The 20,311-nt window shown below is 35.8% G+C and overlaps 2 protein-coding genes across 4 annotated transcripts in view; one reads left to right on the plus strand and one right to left on the minus strand.

Annotated features, from left to right (window-relative positions):
- The first annotated feature begins 3,324 nt into the window (after positions 1-3,324).
- Positions 3,325-8,766, plus strand: LOC110459551 (cingulin-like). The gene is made up of 3 exons (XM_021511875.1): positions 3,325-4,272; positions 6,747-6,835; positions 7,387-8,766. The coding sequence occupies exons 1-3, from the start codon at positions 3,978-3,980 to the stop codon at positions 8,254-8,256; spliced, it is 1,254 nt and encodes a 417-aa protein (XP_021367550.1). The 5' UTR covers positions 3,325-3,977; the 3' UTR covers positions 8,257-8,766.
- A 4,739-nt stretch (positions 8,767-13,505) lies between these two features.
- LOC110459534 overlaps positions 13,506-20,311 on the minus strand; it is a 9,952-nt gene continuing 3,146 nt past the window's right edge. For all 3 annotated transcript variants that reach the window (XM_021511848.1, XM_021511847.1, XM_021511849.1), the window contains 6 exons: positions 18,951-19,635; positions 18,423-18,578; positions 17,636-17,813; positions 15,935-16,144; positions 14,720-14,841; positions 13,506-14,018 (listed from right to left, as the gene is read on the minus strand). In XM_021511848.1, the coding sequence (XP_021367523.1) occupies positions 14,734-14,841; positions 15,935-16,144; positions 17,636-17,813; positions 18,423-18,578; positions 18,951-19,635 (1,337 nt within the window). In that variant the 3' untranslated portion in view covers positions 13,506-14,018; positions 14,720-14,733. The remainder of the gene's footprint in view (positions 14,019-14,719; positions 14,842-15,934; positions 16,145-17,635; positions 17,814-18,422; positions 18,579-18,950; positions 19,636-20,311) is intronic.

Raw genomic sequence — 20,311 nt, forward strand, 5'->3', positions numbered from 1 at the left:
ACATACATACATACATACATACATACATACATACATACATACATACATACATACATACATTTTCTTATGTATCAAATGTTGTAAATTTGTACGTTATAAAGAATTATTTACGCATATTACCACCTACCATCGATTTCTGCCAATGTTATGGAACACTGAATATATAGATTTTCAATCTTTTGGCCTGAACTACTACTGATGATCCTCAATAAACAAAACTATCATGTCTTACTGTAAAACAAATTGTTTGGCTCTCTGCATCGGCATACACAATCTTTGAATAGCTGCTTCGTATATTAGATGAATATTTTGCGACAAAACAGACTGGGCAAATCAGCCAAATCGTGTACACTACAAATAAGTATGTTTGTTTAACATAATAATTCGTATTACTAAGTAGTAATGGAAGTCACAGATTATCTTTCACTCCATGATCAAATTATCTATTATCTATCTACCGTGTTTGCTTAGGCGAACTGTATACCAGAAACTGAAACAAAATAGCACTTATGTATACAATGTCTCAAACAGGTAGGAAATCGCCGATAAAGTCAACCCGTTCAAAAATATTTTCCTACAAAGCATGCGAGGTACACTTGTAAACTATGACTTTCATCACGACCCAATTTTTGCCAAAAAAGAAAAGGAAAATGAAACTATTGTTTAAAAAGTCGATACATGCTAAATTTGAATCTTACTCTTTTGAAAAAAATGCATAGATTGGACGAAAATAGTAAGTTATTTCTATACAGTAAAATTTTTAAAAAAATATGCAGAGGAACACTACCTATCGTTACCCAACTTTGAATATAGAAAATTGATGGCAAAGCTGAGACTAAGCAACCACAATTTAGAAATTGAGGCTGGTAGATCTAAAAAGATTCCTCGACAATCCCGACTATGTAAATTCTGCAATACTGTAGAAGATGAAGTACATTTTATATTTAAATGCAAAATAAATATAAATATCAGGACTACGTTTCTCCAAAAAATTAAAATTAACCCATCATTGCCTGATCTACAAAATTTAATATTATTATTGTCATCTAATGACCCGCAGCTTTTGCAGGAAATAAGCCTCTTTATTAAAAACTAATTTCAACTGAGGAAGGCAGGCTTGCAGGATGCATAAGTATGTAGTTTTTGCTGTCCATTATACAGATGTACAGTATCAATGTTTGTTTGATGTTTGCAGCTCGATCCTTGTAAATTGGATGTAAAATACAATAAAGTTGATTGATTGTATTATGATAGCATATGGTAAATGATCGGGAACTTTCTATCGACCAGTTTTACATTGGTTGAGACCACGTGGATACATTTAGGTTGACATCCAATTGACCTACTGATGTCTTTAAATGCACGAAGAATGGCAGTTTGATTTATAATCTGACGACACCGGGACTATTCGTGCCACTTATGTAGAAAACAAATATATACGCAGTAGTGTGTATTTGAACAGTCCCTGCTAAAAACTTCCTGTTCTGAACCAACTGTAGAGACATACACAAAGATGTCCTTTGAATGCACCGAGACAATGGACTTATACTTTAGAATGAGATCTGACGGATTGATCTTGTAACGAGTCATTGAGACACAGGATTGATAGTTCTGGGTCCTCTACAAGGGACTATTCTGGTAATGATCCAACACTCTAAAGGAGATTACAGTATTTCTGAAAATTTGTACCAGAAGACAAACAAAGCCTACCGGCGTGGAAGGACGGGCAGTCAATGATAAACAGAAGTAGTTCGTTTTTATATTTTCAAAATTAATAACAGTTTCCTAAAATAAAATGTTTCTATCAATTTTAGATCCTCAAAAATTACATTGTCATTGTATTTGTTGTTCGTGGCTGTGATCATATGAATATGTTCATGTATGTATCATACATCTCAGATGCCACACACAAACTGTGAACAAGAAGGACTTAACTGAGATGTTGCCTTCTAGTATAAAACAAGAAGGACGAGTTGTTGAAATAGGCCAAAAACGCTTGGGCTATTTTCAACCTTGTTATTTTAGGCCATGCTTTTATTGTTCCGAAGTGCTCGGTGAGGACCCTATTGGAAGCAAGTTGTATTTTTGACCCCCTCGAACTACTTGGGTTAATTTACGCTTGCACCTTTGGAGGGAATTTAAGGGAGTAATTAATTCCCTCTATGTCAAGACTTTCATCAAGTGTTAGAAAATAAAAAAGACGAATTTCCCAGACAACATGTTTTGTTTCATACAGATCTTATTATGTAAATTAAGGAATGATGGCAAACCTAATGCGAAAGCCGATTTCAGGATAAGGTACGTTTATGACACGCACATGAAATCATCATTTTTTCCTCTTTTTCTAGAAACGTTAGCACTGCTCCTACAATGCCAAAACGACCATACCGCAAAGTCCAGCAAGTTACAGATAACTGGTTTTTTTTACATATAAAATGTTCTCTTAAATAATTTACAGCCATGTATTTATATCGCCGTTCGCCTTTCTGGGAAAGAAAGCTCATATTAAAAAAAAAATGTCTTGACGAAATAAATAGCAGAAATATATGTTGCATTCCAAATAAGTCTTGAGCATGTGTTCCTCCATATTAAATGACGGTTTTCCTACCAATGCCTCCATCTAGTTGCCTCGATGTCTTTGTAATCGCGGCATTAGATGGACCTCGGCATTGTTGATTACAAACACATTTTGAGGTTAACAAGACTACAATAATGAAAAAAAACAATGTCTGAAGAATTCCGTCACCCATCGATATGTTACAAACTTTTGGCTACAACAGGTCATCTTAACTTTTACAGGTACCTCACATTTTCATTCGTGATTTTTTTTACATCGTCATTCATTGTCATGTCGTTTGGTAGCTGTGTAATGCGACAATGTTTGCTTTGCAGTGACCACGCGGTGAATAAGAACGTATTTATATAATCTTAATGACATAGAAGACGAGTTCCATTTTGTTTTAGTTTGCACAAGACATACAGATTTAAGACGGAAGTATTTAAAATGTTATTATAGAAATAACCCTAGTGTATATAAGCTTGTTCAATTACTTAATACTCAGAATACTAAAGAATTATGTAATCTTGGAAAGTATCTGATAGCGGCAAATAAGAGCCGATCAGATATATGACAGTTTGTATGTGTGTATTGTTCATACTCCTGTGACCAATGTGGCTTTTTGTACATATGTAAATATCCTGTTTATTATATGTTTACATTGATAAGTCGCAAGACTTAAAGTTAATAAAGAACTTGATATAATGTATTGTCATTACACAGGTAGGTTGTTTAAAGTTTCAAGTATTTGCCAGGTAAATATCTCGCACAGATTCGACAAGGCACTATAAATTTAAGAGAGAGTTCTTCACTTGTGACAGCTGTTACCTAGTTATATATTGTAACCTGTTCCAGCCATGGCGAGTAACACTACAGCTGCAATAGTATGTGAAAGGTCCACAGTACCTTGGTAAGGTGGTTACCTGTCGACATAGAAATTCACAATGACAGTTTTAAACTTCTCTCTAACAACAAGGATTAATGATGTGTAATGCAAAATCGATAATCAATGTTAAATGACACTTAGAGCCATATCGGTAAATACCGAACCAAGACTATATGTTTATATAGATACCAACAAGGACATTGGATTACTAGCATTACGTGTTGGGAAGACCCGTTTGGGAGATCGAACGTCGGCACAGAGTGAGTTTGAAACAATTTGCTTTCATATACCAAGGTAGTCAAGAAAAGTAGGAAATTACGGAGGAAGGAAGACGAATGTTGGCATAAAGTCAGTTTGAAACAATTTACTGAAATACAAACAAGGAAAGGCAGGGAAGAGAAAAAGATAGGAGTGATGTCATGAACGTTCTGGATATGAATAGATGTGTTGAAATCCAAAATGTGTGTTTCTGCTGGCCCATTCTAAGTTTTATTATATAGAACTTCCTAGGCGAGAAACTCACACAGAATCATTATGAACCGCGAACAGAAGAAACGAATCACACAAAATATCACTTGTTTGAAGGAGAGACTGGTTGATCTTGACCCAATCATCGACATCTTAATAGAGAGAGATGTTTTGACGATGGAACACAGGAACCGGATTGAGCAGATAGCTTGCCCAACCTCCCATCGGAAGTTTAATGAGTTCATGTCAGTTCTGTTAGCCTCGCCCGATCCCAATGCTTACTATGTGTTGATTGAAGCTCTACAAACGGAGAGGCATTTCTTCCTCGTGGACAAACTACAAAACACAGTGGTTAAAGAAAGTAAGTGTTTGATAACAAGGTGGCAATCATATGGCCTAAATAGTTCACAGAAGAAATCTCGGAGAAAAATCAATACACACAATTTACGATACTACATATTTACCTGTATGAATCGACCACCAAAACACCTTTTCAACCTAGACAGGTGTTTGTATTGAAACTGAATTATTTTTATAAGTTTCATACTGATCATTAAGTATTATGATATTTTATAATAGTAAATATACTACAGTTATCTAACAACTTTAGAAAAACAATGACCAGAAAATTGGAAAAAATAAATGAAAGTCTGATGTACTAATTATTTTACCTCTGAACAAAATAAATACGATGTAGTCGATTAATAATGGATCAAAATGTCAAAGAGGTTTACAAAACTGCTAAACACTTTTAATTGTCTGTTTTCAATATCCTATTGTGCTATGGACTTGCCTGTTAAATTAATTGAACCTCTGCCATTTGAATTATTGGTTATCGGTTTGTACCTTTTCAATAGTATACGCAATATATAATACACACACAGCTGTAGTTTTGTACGACACAAGAAATTCTACCAGTAATCGTCCTTGTGGAGTTTTCATGACGTCATTCTCCTTTTCATCTTTATACGTGGTGAATAACTCTCAATATGATTTTATGGGAGAGATTTTTTTTCTGTTGCATATCTCGTTGTTGTTATTGTATGATCGGTATTCAACGTGTTGTAATTCTTATTGTAAAACGTGCCATTCATATTCTATATATTGTTATTGTATGTTGTATATTATTTACTTCAGAATGGTGTAATTTGTCTCATTTTTCAACAAAGGTTTTTTATTGACCCGATAAAAAAGCTCCACACTTTGTACTTCGTTCCTGTGGTCTGCATTTCACGATAGTCTTGACATATCGGAGTACATGGTGTATTATTTAGTTTTTGACAAGCAAATAAAAAAGGGGTATAAGAAGAAGTAAATTACATCATTTAACAAGGCTATAAACAGCATTTTAGAAAACTTAAAGCATTCTTTTGGAATAACGAGACACAATTTTCAACAACAAAATTCGCAGTCATCAAAACATGATTTTGTTCAAACACGACATACTTGGTGTCAATTACGACATACTTGGTGTCAAACACGATAAACCTGGTGTCAAACACGACATACTTGGTGTCAAACACGACACACTTGATGTCAAACACGACGTACTTGGTGCAAAACACGACATACTCGGTGTCACACACGACATACTTGGTGTCAACCACGACACACTTGGTGTCAAAACGACACACTTGGTGTCAAACCCGACATACTCGGTGTCAAACACGAAATACTTGGTGTCAAACACGATATACTCGGTGTGAAACACGACGTACTTGGTGTCAAACACGAAATACTTGGTGTCAAACACGATAAACCTGATGTCAAACACGACATACTTGGAGTCAAACACGACATACTTGGTGTAAAACACGACACACTTGGTGTCAACCCCGACATACTTGGTGTCAAACACGACATCCTTGGTGTCAAACACGACACACTTGATGTCAAACACGACGTACTTGGGGTCAAACACGACATACTTGGTGTAAAACACGACACACTTGGTGTCAAAACGACACACTTGGTGTCAAACAAGAAACACTTGGTGTCAAACACGACGTACTCGGTGTCAAACACGACATACTTAGTGACACACACGACACCCTTGGTGTCAAACAAGAAACACTTGGTGTCAAACACGACGTACTTGGTGTCAAACACGACTTACTTGGTGTCAAACACGACATACTTGGTGTCAAACACGATATACTCGGTGTGAAACACGACATACTCGGTGTCAAACACGACATACTTGGTGTCAAACACACACACTTGGTGTCAAACAAGAAACACTTGGTGTCAAACACGACATACTTGGTGTGAAACACGATATACTTGGTGTCAAACACGATTTACTTGGTGCAAACACGATATACTTGGTGCAAACACGACACACTTGGTGTCAAACACGACACACTTGGTGTCAAACACATATACTTGGTGTCAAACACGACATACTTGGTGTTAAACACGACATACTTGGTGTCAAACACGATACACTTGGTGTCAAACACGACAAACTTGGTGTCAAACATGAAGATTAGTTCAATGCCAGTTACTTCATTCAATTGTGACGTCATAGTAGAGAACCAACCTGGGAGAGTACTTGCCTAGGAAAACAAAATGTTTGTCTTGATGCAGCGTACTAACTAATTAACAGGCAATTTGACGACCAATACAGCCTAATTTTACAGGAGTTAGGTGATATATCGTGGGAGACGCATACAGATTTTTTTTTTAACAAAAAGGAGAATGGCATTTTGAAATTTGTGCTCGGTAACCTTGGTGGCAATAATAATAAGCAATAAGAAAGCTAGAAGGAAAATAAGGATTTGTCTGCATATAACATGTATATATATTTACATGTATAATTATATGTACATCTAGGTCCGTACAATGCCACTAGGACCCATACCTATACACCCGGAAGTCGTGAGACGGGGGCTACTAGTCGTCAGTCGGCCTCTCGTCACCAGGTAAGTGTCTCCTAGCAACCAATTAACGAAGTGCTATTAGTTGGATGTGTCTATGAGTGGGCAAAACAGTTGGGGTTTTTTAGATTGTAAAGGACAGTCAGATTATGACTGATGGTATTGGTACCAATATCCATTTTTTAAATTAATGTGAATAAATTATTTAATGATAAATTGATTGATTTCTGAAATACAATTTTAACGAGTTATGAGACATGAAAAGAGTCGTGATTTCCTACAATTTAAAACGTGGTAGTGGTTCATGCTCTGGCAACTTCCAATATACATTCAGACCACAAAAATACATCAAATTCAATTATTTTTGCTTCATGGTAGGTTACTATAGAATACATACCTTTCCATATACAGGGTAGATATACACATAGTCAGAAATTTCAGTTTTAATGTTGTCAAACTTGCTGAAGTGCTAATTGATATTTCACTTAAAGGAGTGTATGTACTTAAAATATGTTACAATTATGTTTTGGTCGAGTACTTAATGTCTTAATGGAACGATTGCAAATTGCTGTTATTTCTCTATGGACATTTTTCAGACGAGAAATGTAAGTGATGGCGCCGGGGCCTCTGGGATACATCGTGCTCCTAATATGGTCCAACAAGACTTGTCATATCAGATGAGCAACGTACTGGCAGAATTTTGTGAAAAGATGACAGAAAACTTTGCTGTACAGTTGCAGAAAGAGCGTCGCCATCATCAGGAAGACATGGACAAGCGAATAGAGGAGAAGTTTACCGTGTTTCAGAAAGATTGGTGTGATCAGAAGGAAGAAATTCTTCAGAGGAATGAAGACGCCATTAACCATCTCCAGGAGTGTGTGGATAAACTTCATCAGTCCAACGTCGAGTATCAACGTCTGAGGGAGAAATACGACAAGTTGAAATCCCTGCAGCGAGATATGAGAGATAAGGAGAACGAACGATGGAATAAACTCACAAAATCTAACATGGACAATGTGCTATTACGTAAAGAAAACGACGAGTTACGTCGCAGAATCACGGGTCTTCAGGACCAGGTTCTGGATTTAAATGGTGAAATTCGAGTTGCCAAGGACAACGAAAATCAAGATAGGACAGAAATTGAACGATTGACTGTGGAGAACAAGAAACTGGAACAGGAACTGGAAGATAAGGGGAGAGAAGCGGACACATTGAAACGAGAAGCAGAGGAGGCATATTCCAAAATTCATACAGATATGAGGACGCAAAGAAATTCATACAGCTCAGAGGAAAATGACTACAAAGAGGCACTGGAGAGGCAAAACACAAAGTTAGATGCAATATTTGCAGTCATGGATGAGTTGAAATCTACGGATAAAGTGACCGCGCAGAAAATCATTGTTCCGCGTACAGTGACAATTGGTGGGAGTCTGCCCCATAGAAGCCAGAAGACAACCAAGAAGTAGAATTTCGCACGAAAGACACACACGGGAAAACCTTCAGGCAAATGTGTCATGAGTTAATTTTCTTTTGGAATTAAATATGAAATTATTTCACGTTTAATGCATTGGACTCTCTCAAATCTTCCAACAACTCCGTCCACCTGTGCTATTATTTACTAAACGTGTGTATTTAATCTGTGATGGGATTAGAAAATATATCAATGACGTTTTTTTCATGTATATTACTAACAGATTGTGCTCATACCATTGATAAAAGTGTAGACTTCCGATAAGTCATTAGGATGGTTATCTTTCCCTCGGCGTCATTGGTGTACAATTGAGTCATTATTTTACTATTTACTGACCTGAAACTGCGTTGAAATGGTGATATGAAAGTCGGTTATCATCCTTACGTCATACGATTTAACATAACGTATTGTTTGTTATGTTTGGTTTTTGGACATGTATTTGTTTTGAAGTTGCTTTTGTTTGGAATTGTACAATGAATGTTTTGAGAAAACAATAAACGTTTGTTTTGCCAGTATTGTCTTTTTCTTAAATCAAACTGTTCTTCAATCTTAAAATTTATAACATCAATAGTTGTTAGTTTGCCGCTAATAGAAAGCGTGCGAAAGGTTCCTTTTTCATTTCCCCTCTCTTCTTATGATTAGCCATTACATGGCATACAGATTAATAAAACGGGATGAACTTTTCTATTGTTTGACACTGCAGTATCACACGGATGTAATTATAACTGATAGGTGTTGACAATATTCCTAGCCATGGGTGTACCTTTGTGAAATAAATGAATTATCGACATCATACATCATATTACAGAATACAAGAGGCGGTGTTACTCACTGTAACACGTAAAATAACTTTAGATATGTATCATGTTCTTACTACAGTAACTATATCCATTCATACGTTTGTGCTGGATGGACATGTGGCGGTATGTTACAATGAGAAAGTTTAGTCGCAAGCCATTATCTGCAATGTTATCTGAGAGAACGCATACCATTTGTTTTAATTCGACAAGATCTGTTTATGTTTCACCTTTACCGAGAGTGCCTCAGCAGTTTCTCCAACTGTAGCTTACGTTTAGGCGGATACTGTCTCTGAATGGCAACAAATCTGATACAGATCCGAATATGATTATTGATGTCAAACCCAAATTTGGTTTCACCTGCTGTGAAAGATTATGTATGTATTCTCCATAACAAATATAAAGTCTTACCAGCTGACAAATATGTAGTCGTGCCTGTGGACAATTTTAGTCAATTTATAACACTTTCCGAGATAACAAAGTCATAAGTTCAGACTTGAATTGACTAGTTTGTGTATCAAATAAAGACTCGGGTACAGATAAATATCTTTCCCACACGCGATATATAAATCGTCTACGGTTCTTTACAACCGGCATTTTATCCAGGAAGCACACATCGTACAACAGAACGGTCGTCTAATAACAGCAGTTAAAGACGGTCTTCAAACATTCTGTGATACAGATTATTCGCGCAGTGGCATCAATTAGATGTGGATTTTGAAATTGATAAAGAATATCCAAAGAAGCTTCAATCGCTACAACTCTTAAAACGTTTTGACGTCTCCACACTGTATACCAATAAGTTTATACCGAATTTAAACCACACGTATTTGGAATATTTTTACCTTTGCCTAAAATTTGCAATTACAAACTCATATGGTTTGTTACCAGTAGAAATTAGAGTCGTTTAATGAACATCACATAACTGGCAAAGACATTACGCAGACTATAATTTTTTTTTCGGTGAATTTGGATGCAGACTTTTTCAATAAACTATCAGTAGCGTTTTAATGGCATGTCACTATCCAGTAAGGACTTGCCCTGCATCACTTCTTGCAATCTTCCATAACTTAAAATTAAAGATACCTTGGCCATTCTTCTTCAGTATCATATCTAATATTGTACCTATGTTTACCCACGGTTTGTCAATAATGGATTATGCTCACCTCACTACCAAACTCAATGCTATGTCTAACGACTATAATTTCACGATTAATAATTTGCCTTTCCTCCGCAACATTCCTGTCAAACTTGCACAGACGTGATTTTGTAAAGTTAAACTGAAGTCATCCGGCTCATTGACCATAGAATCTGTTCATTTCCCTAAAAATACAACAAAAACATAATATCTACATATTGTTTTTATTGATTTTTTCTTTAAAAATACACAATAACCTGTATAAATAACATCTACACAAAATGTTGGAATGTTAAGCTTAGCTTAAAGTATGCTTAGCGTGATTAGAAAAGAAATCCAAATAATTGTAAAAATCCGTCACTGAGGCTTACATTATATGAATGAGTTACAATATCTTGTCCATTCGGAACACCTCGCCTTTGCTACCTAGCATAAGCTTGGAAGTTTCGTAGAAAATGACGAAAGGGTATTCCGAATGTGTCTTGTCCTTTGTTTATTAAGGAGAGTTAATATTTACAAACATTGGACTACGTATTTGTGAAAGAAAAGGGTCGAGAATAAAATGATAAAATAAAGAATATTAAAATTAATCAGAACAAGGAAATATATATAACATTTGTATAGTATAATTATCAAAACACAACAAAATAGTAAAACAAAGGGGAGGTTTGTACAGTACTGGTCCAGATGTGGTAACTTATAAACATACATACAGTGTCTGTAGTAAATAATTATGTCAAAACTGCCACATCTATTCGACCAGATTTTTACATATTGCAAACATTCAATATTAATTGCTATTAAAATATAATTATGTCAAATCCGTCAGAATATCACTGTTACCTGAGTTAACGATATTATATATTGGAAAAGGTTCATTTGTTTGAAATATTTTACATATATATAAATATATAAATAAATAATATGTCTTACCAATATTTGAGCAATATTTGATTAGAGAAATTCTATAATAAAAGCAAATACAAATTCTTCAAATATATTGATTGCATTAGAAGATATGGTATGTTAATATAACAGAAAAATTTATTTAGAAAAAATATTTTCATTCGACAGAAAAATGACTGAAAAGGATATCACAATATATTTTAAAATATTTGATAACAAATGTAAAATTAACAAAGTACGGAGGAAAATATTCCGCAAACATATTTTTGATGGGGTACATAATGGTACAGTGAAGACAAACACATTCTAAAAAGTAGCATGATTGTGTTGCTAATGTCACATATATTGTTAACATTATTTATGTACCCTGCTTTTATATTACATCACGCAAACTTCCCGTGTAGTACAGGAAATAATAAATAAAATAACAACTATAAACTATATAAATAAACAATTTTCAAAGATGAAAACTGTACAAAACACATTTTTTGGCGAAAGCTCAAATTATTCTGTGGATTACTCTTATTATTCTAAGACAAATTTTCAATTAGTTTATAAAGAATCTCTGTCTAAGAAATATAAAAATCACATTCATTTTACCATTTACTGCACAAAGATTCCATTTTTGTTTAAATACATAGTTAACTAATCAGGTAGAACACAGCATTAGGTTTTAAACAGAGTATATGGCTTTTACATCATTTTTATACAAATACAATAACATGTACTGCATATACCAGTGACCAGCTAGACTTGTAACTAGCTAACACCCAGGTCAGGCCCCCTCTTTCTGAAGACCAGGGCCCAGCTATTCAAAACTGTTGTTGTTAAGCTAACGATGTCGTTAACTTTTAATGACTCACTAACCACGGTTTAACGACTCGCTAACCACAGTTTAACGCCTCGCTAACCACAGTTTAACGCCTCGCTAACCACAGATTTAACGACTTGCTAACCACGGTTTAACGACATTCTTAGCTTAGCGATAGTTTTGAACAACCGGGCCCAGTAGACAGTCTGTCTCTGATGAGGTCTGTCCCAGATGAGGTCTGTCCCTGATGAGGTCTGTCCCAGATGAGGTCTGTCCCTGATGAGTATAACTGCGTCTTTATAGGATCACTGATGAATGCTAACACCTGGTAGAGAGTGTGTCATATCCTACGATGTCGTCAATGATAGCAGACTGTGCGACTCGATCAACATACTTTTATATTAACCCATCCACCCCTGAAGGCACATTTGAACTCTTCCAAATCAGGTTGGAATAGTTCATTATGAAATTTCAGGGGTGAATGAGTTACGTCATTTCTATATTTACACTTATACTAATATAAGAATTAGTTACCAATGTTTCTATTCATTTTTTTTGTGCATATGAAATCATCCTTACAACTACAATTATATTGTTTTACCTATCTAACAAGTACATGTCTCTCCTAAAAAAAGTTTTATCACACGTGCCAACTCTCCTTATTTTGGAGGGAGACTCCCGATTTTGGACCCTAAAATTGAGCATTTTCAACCAGTGAATTTGCTAAGCTATTCCTATTTTCTAAGATCTAATGCTTTCATCTTGAACAGCTCAAAAGAGGCCACTTAACAGTGTTATTTATTTCTGAGCACATGCAATCTCCCCCACGGAAATTTCAAAAAGTTGGCAAGTATGTTTGATACGGCTGCTGGAGCCTTTCAAAGTAAGAAACTTACTATGATAGGCCATTGTCAGATTTCAACAGTGATAAATTAGATTAAAATGTAGAAATATAAAAATTCGCTATAATTCTATTGTATTCCTACTTAACAAAAATATTAAATTAGTCTCCTCTTCATCATATTTGACAAGTGCTGCAGGAGCTTTGCAGTGTACAAGTGATAAAATAGATTATAATAATTATTTTTTTTCTCCACTTTTCAAACATTTATTTAACTATTATGGTAACATTTCTATTAGGACGAGGTGCTCTATGTCAACTTTTTTGTGTGTCTTTATACGCTTGATATACATATATCACTGTAATGTTTCTGGAATAATATATTTTTTAATATGGTGTATTTCTAACGGACCACCAGCTTCCTGGTGCTACAACACTACATATTTACCACTCTCTATCAAATTTAGAAGAGCTACCTGGTCAGTGGTAGTACCTTTGCCCAGTTGAGCTTTAGTTATGTCCAAAATTAAATTACCAGGAATTAACTATATAGCGTTTTGCCTGCAGTGGGACAGGGATCCTTAATGTAGAAGTGGAACTCTCTTTGGAACTCTCTAAGTGTTTTGCCTGCAGTGGGACAGGGATTCCTAATGTAGAAGTGGAACTCTCTAGTGTTTCACTTGCAGTGGGACAGGGATCCTTAATGTAGTAGTGGAACTCTCTAGTGTTTTGCCTGCAGTGGGACAAGGATCCTTAATTTATCACTGAGCAAAATTGATGAAATTTGACACAAAGGAGTCCTGAATAGATACATGTACACCCAGACTTTTTGACTTGCCTTCCTTAACTGGACAACTATAGGGCCTTCTTATAACAGAGTAGAACTTTCTGTGCCTCAATGTTTGCTTGTATTTAGATCATCCTTTGAACTTTCTTAGCCTGGCTCCTCTGTTGAAACGTTAGAATGTAAATAATAAATATCTTGAGTGTATACTCAATGTTTGCTTGTATTTAGATCATCCTTAGAACTTTCTTAGCCTAGCTGGCTTCTCTGTTGAAACGTTAGAATGTAAATAATAAATATCTTGAGTGTATACTCAATGTTTGCTTGTACTTAGATCATCCTTAGAACTTTCTTACCGTGGCTTCTCTGTTGAAACGTTAGAATGTAAATAATAAATATCTTGAGTGTATACAAAATGTTTGCTTGTATCTAGATCATCCTCTGCCCGTCACCTTCCTCCAGGCAGGGTTGGTCAAATATCTGAGCAAATAAAGAGAAAGTAGTATTTGTTATCTGTTTCAAAATCATATTAGCAAGAACATATACTGATCTAGATTGAAATACTAATAATTGGTCTTGGAACTGTGTGGGAATCTTCCAGTTTAAACAATAACACTTTTCATATCATAAAAGAATATCTTTGTGACTTATTCAGACAAGAATGTTTCGAAAAATTTCAATCTTCTCCTAAAGGAGCATTGTATCAATATGTGTGTAATTTTGGTCACCAGTAATATTATTTATCAAAACCTGTAAATATAAATTATTTATAACAAATATGTAAAATTTGAATGTCAGTACATAAGTTAAATATTGAGTGTGGTAGATATAATAGAACTGAAAGATGAAACAGATTGTGTACATTATGTGACCTGAATGATGTCGAGGATGACTTCCATTTCATTTTAAAATGTCCTTGTTATATTGACATAAGGTTGAAACTAAGTTAAGAAATATTATGTAAGACATACAAGACATTCAAAATCTTGGCAAGTATTTAATACAAGCAAAAACAAAAGGAGATCAGAGCTGATTGCTGGTTAGTGTTCACTCTCCAAAGTGTGTGTGTGTGTGTATCATATTCTATGTTGTCTTTGTATCATGTTGTTCTGTTTATTTGTTATAACTGATAAACTTGAACTTGATTCATTTCATCCACTTGACAACTAGTATAAACTTACTGGATCTGGTCTCGCTAGCAACAGTTTTTCTCTGCCCGGCTGCATAGCCATTGGTTGAAAAGGTCACATGACATCAGGTTCTGGATCATCACCTCATCCACCACTTCTGTACAAAGTTTCTGCTGTTAGACAAAATCAACAGGATTAATGTGGTATAAAAAACCCTTTATTTTGGGAGAAAACATTTATCACATTAATTATGAGTCTTACAGTAAGACATCCTTGATATCCAGGGGGTTATGCTCACCTACACTCTCTGCACCCCTGGAATATGTCATAGCAAAATTGAAGGCACAGAGATAGCTGTTTGATTGGTCTCAGGTCAAAAAACCTGACCAATCACTAGGCTGATGCCTGTCCTTTGAACATTACAAAGGAGCGACACCTGGCTTCAAATCTTGTCAACTTTTACCGCTACATGACCGCAAGATTCTTTTGATGTACATCATAGGATCTTAGTCTTCTTGTCTCATCAACAAGGTGGCGTACACTGAGCCTTCAATTTTGCTATGACATAATCCAGGGGTGCAGGGAGTGTAAGTGAGCGTAACCCCTGGATACCGAGGATGACAGTAAGATTGCCTGATGTTATGAAGGATGTACAGGGATATAATTGGGTAGATGGTGGCACAGTGGTTAGTGCATGTTTCTGCAACAATTATGAATTTAACAGTAAGATTGCCTGATGTTATGAAGGATGTACAGGGCTATAATTGGGTAGATAGTGGCACAGTGGTTAGTGCATTTTTCTGCAACAATTATGAATCTAACAGTAAGATTGCCGGATGTTATGAAGGATGTACAGGGCTATAATTGGGTAGATAGTGGCACAGTGGTAAGTGCACTTGCCTGTCACCAGCAGGTTCATTCAATTTCCTGATCAGATATGAAAAGTTACTGGTCTTCTGCCAAACCAAGTTAGTTTTCTGGTTTCCTCCTACATTAATACCCCCTTTACACCACAGTCTCTGGGCCAACCAGAATGAATAATATAAGCTGATAACATTTGTTTTCATCATGAATGGCTGTAACGTCATCACTAGCTAATTAAATATAGATATAACTCTGTTAAGAAAATGAATACATATCTAAAAAGACATCAACTATAAATATTGTCTAGCAGGTTATAATGTTATAGTCAGATTACAAACTCTTTCCATACAGCTGAAATTGGCGTTTGGTATTATGTAGTTTTGAGAAGTTCTAAATACCAACCTTACAGGATATAGTGGTACAACCCTTTTGAATTTCCTCCCAGATGTACTTCCTCCAGCAGGTAACACAGTAATAGTGTAGGCATGGCAGTAGGACACAGCCCTTCAGCAGTGGTGGGTCAAAGTGGCGTAGACAGGATTTACAGAATCCAAAATCCATGGTCTGGGTCAGCGAGGTTGGTAACAAATCATAGGCTTCCAATAAACCACCCTGTACAAACAGTTTTCTAAATTATATAAACTTTACTCTTCAGTTCCCTAGGGTAGATTGGGTGGGGGGTTGGGACAGAGTGTCAGTCAGATTCATGTCTCCACCATCTATGGATCTTTCTATGAAGTGTCGGTCTAAATCCACCATTGACTTTCAGAGAAGATGGCATTTGAATGTTCTGCACTTAGTGACTCCATATGACACAACACCCCCACCCCGCTGCCCCCCTGGAGGTCAGCACCGTATGGAGTATAAATCTGATCCTCTTATCGTCTGATGATGATTTTATGAAATTTTGACCAAAAATTTAAATTTAAGTTTCAGAAGAGATGTCTTTTGGATGTAATTGTTTTGCACCAAGTGATTAATAATGGCCCCACCCTTCAGCACCTTTTTAATTATACATTCTGATCCCCATCTGGCATCTAAGGATCACTCTCCAAAGTGTTGATTTAAAATCCAACGGTTAGTTTTAAAGATATCTTTGAAAGGTTTAATTTTCACTTAGTGACCTCTAAATGGCACCATCCAGCAGCCCCCTTTGAGGTCAGCCCTATTAATAATACATTTTGATCCTCATCATGTTCAGATTACTTTTTTGGAATATCAGTTAAGTCTACCGAGTAGTTTCAGAGGAGATGTCATATTTTAATGTTTTGACTGTGATCCATTACAGAGTTAGACACTAAGTCTTTTTGCTTGGTAGTCCCCAGGACTATTTGAGTAGTTTGTTTACTAGTCCTTTGTCAATGTAACTTGTCCAAGATTTCCTGATAAGGAAACATCGCGTTCTACAGCACGAAACATCAAAAGTAATCAATTGTAGGGAACTTAAAATAACATATATTATTTTAAGCAATTTTCTACATTTTGAAAAGGAATATTTATATTTCATAATGGACCACTAGTAAGGTTAGGAGAAAGTCCAGGACTAGCAGACTAGTGTTAGTGTCGACCCCTGCATTATAGCTATGTCCCTCAGCCTTTTACAGGGGTCCTTCAAGGTCTTCTTTGGTTTTGTTCTAATCCTGACATAATCTAAAAGATTTTTTCATGAAATGTTAATCAAAATTAAATAATAAGTTTGAGAGGAGATATATTTAGGTTTTGCACCAAGTGACCCCTAATAGCCCTGCTCTGCAGCCCCCTTGGGATTTGTTCAGACCCTTTTTGAGGTAATATTCCAATTATCATCACCTAAGGATTATTTTATGGCATGTTGATGAAAATCTACCAGTTTTGAGAGAAAATGACGTTTTAAGTTTTGCACTCTGTGACCACCTATAGCCTTGCTCCTCAGATCCCTAGGGGTCTGTCTCTTCCTGAGTACAGATTCTGATACTACCGGCTGATGATTGCCACCAAGTTTCATCAACAATACACACCAGACAATGGACTTCCAACATAACTGATGATGAGTGGCTAAAATTCAATCACAATAGATCACCAGAATGACTCTTAAAACTGGTGAATATAGTTTTGTATACTTACATCAGAAGTCAAATCCATCTCCCAGATTTTCTTCTTTTTCTTGTCCACTGAGACTTTTGTGTCTTGTGGAAGTGGTGCTGTTTTTTCTTTCTGTACTGGCTTCAGGTTAACACTGACTCCCTTCACCCGACCAGTGGGGCGAACTCTCTGGGATTTTGTAACACCCTTCCCTGGATGGCTGTAAGCAAATTTATCATTTAAAGAAATCATGTTCATGATATGTTCCAGATGAATATGTTTTATGCTTCAGGAAGGCTTCTGTGGACCACCTGGTACTGGGGTATTCATACTTATTTCAAAAGAGGATCTATTACAAATTTGTCTTATTACAATACAGTGGGGAATGTTCATGTTAGTTCCATTTTTAACAATTACATTTTGTTAAAAAAAAAAATCCTTTGGAGAGAATGTTATAACACAGTTATTTTAATGCATGTATACAAGTTGTTTAACTTATCACTGACCCTATGAAACATTACGGACACCTTTCTGCGGGTCCCAGTTGATCAGGAGATGCCGAACGTTTCAATATATTTCTGCTACTTAACCAATACATGTATATAAAGTTTGATTAAGATTGAACCAACTCAAAATTGATCTTATAATGTAAGTCATATGCGACTGTTCCCTTTTTATAAGAAAATTTTTGTCCTATAGTTTCGAGCAACTTTTAAAATGAAAATTCTTAAACTTGTTTCGTGAATCAAACGTGAAATGGAATCTCATGTAAGGTCACTATATATGTCTGATCTTTTATTTGATTTTTTCACCAAATAGAAACGCTCACCCTTGCTGTTCAGTTAAAAGGTCAACAACGTGGCGTGCAGCATTCAGAAGTTCGTAAACTGTGTACACTCGGTCTGAATCCCCCGCAAGCTCTTCTCTCAAAAGGATTGGTATCATTTTCTGACCAGTAGTGTTTGGCTTTAACAAGATCTTTAACCTGAAGATTAACAATTTCTTAATTGATGACAACAAACAAACTTTAAAATTGTTCAAAGGGACAGTTTTAGCTGTGTTTTGCTGAATATTACAAATATGTAATACAAACCTCTAAATCAATTTCTTCGGTGAACTGTGCCTTTTAGTTTTATTCTTGAATTCATAATTGAGACTTACTCCTATAACATAAGAGGCTGCTGGTCGGCCATTTTTCTATCGGATATGATTTTGCCGACTGCGACATGGCCCTGTCAAAAGTATCTTGCCATGTAAACCTCTGTTGGAGTAAATTGAGACTATGCTATTTCAGAATTCATATTATCTATAGAATCAATATTTGCAGAAGATGTTTGCCAATCTTGTATTTACATACCGATATTCAGCCACAAATGACCATTTAGACCATTCTGTTTTTTGCCAAAGTAGGAGTTGAGCTTGAGTGGTCTGTCCTGTCATGGTCAGACTAAGTTGTTGTGGAACACAGTTTCCAAAAAGAAGCTTGAATCCACTTGGATGCGACCTCATTGTCTCTATGCTGTCTTTGTCCAACAAACAGGTACAGAAAGACTTGTCAAAATCGTCACCAAGGACCCCTAACGTAGCATCATTCTTTACATCCTTGATTGATTCCCTCCACTTGATCTCGGCAATTCTAGTACCGACGTTTGAAATGTCCCCTTTTCCATTGTCATTTGATCTTTTCAGTCTTACTGTCTGCATGGACTTTTCAACATCATCTTGACTGTGTAACCTTTTTTTCTTTCTTCTCTCATTTTTGGCTTTTTTTGAGGCATTGCAGTTGCCGTTATAACTACCAAAGTCTTTGATTGTTAATTGTCTATATTTCCTCCTTGGAGGGTGAACATTGATGGTGTCGTCATCCTCATATGACAGATGATTCTGAATATGGCTGCTGTCGTCACGGTAACCATCACAGTACATTTGATGTTCCATGTGATCCAATCCCTTATAAAACCATCGGCTCCATGGCCTATTGCGGTTCCCCTTAGCCTTCCATCCAAACCTCTTAACTTTAGTCTCCCACCTATATTTGTAATCTGAAAGCAGCATAATATTAAACCTTACTAATGCACAATATCTATCAAAGGAATGGATAAACATATAGATTCAGATGAAATAAAGTTTGGAGAAAGATTTTTTACATACAGAAATAACCTACATGTATTAAAATTTGCACAACTGATATTGAGGACAAAACTAAATATGCTATTTTGACGTTTTGACAGTCAAACCTGTATCAAGAGACCACCCCCTGGAAGCCCAATAAATGGTCTCTTAACACAGGTGGTATTTGAATACAGATTCAGTTCACAATGAAATAACTACAATAGGGAACATTTACAGTAGTCTCTTAATACAAATAGTCAAACGAGAAGGTTTGACAGTAATAACTTGTTATCATTATGCAGACAATTTGATAGGGATTATCCAAGCATTAAGTTATAGAGAATCCTTCAAGTTTTTGTTACAGTGAAATTAGAAATTTTGCTAACCAAACATTCAGAACACGAATGAGAAGAGATGACCATTACAACATCAACTAGGATATCAGCAAGTTTAATCCTGTGTTTACATGTTGGTCATATCTTCTCATTAGTGATTCAATACTTCTATGGCCGGACTAGTGAATTCTATTTAAAGAATCCATCAACTGGGATATGCTGAACTTCACTGATCTTTATGAAAACTACCGCTGACTGGACGTTGGATCTC

This window comes from Mizuhopecten yessoensis, unplaced genomic scaffold (assembly GCF_002113885.1).
Source record: "Mizuhopecten yessoensis strain PY_sf001 unplaced genomic scaffold, ASM211388v2 scaffold10107, whole genome shotgun sequence".
Classification (NCBI taxonomy): domain Eukaryota; kingdom Metazoa; phylum Mollusca; class Bivalvia; order Pectinida; family Pectinidae; genus Mizuhopecten; species Mizuhopecten yessoensis.

What these genes read in the sequence shown, in the direction of transcription:
- LOC110459551 (XM_021511875.1), top strand. Translation starts at nt 3,978, where the DNA reads ATGAACCGCGAACAGAAGAAACGAATCACACAAAATATCACTTGTTTG. An exon ending in AAACACAGTGGTTAAAGAAA is followed by an intron (nt 4,273 to 6,746) that starts GTAAGTGTTTGA and finishes ATGTACATCTAG; the next exon opens with GTCCGTACAATGCCACTAGG. An exon ending in AGTCGGCCTCTCGTCACCAG is followed by an intron (nt 6,836 to 7,386) that starts GTAAGTGTCTCC and finishes GACATTTTTCAG; the next exon opens with ACGAGAAATGTAAGTGATGG.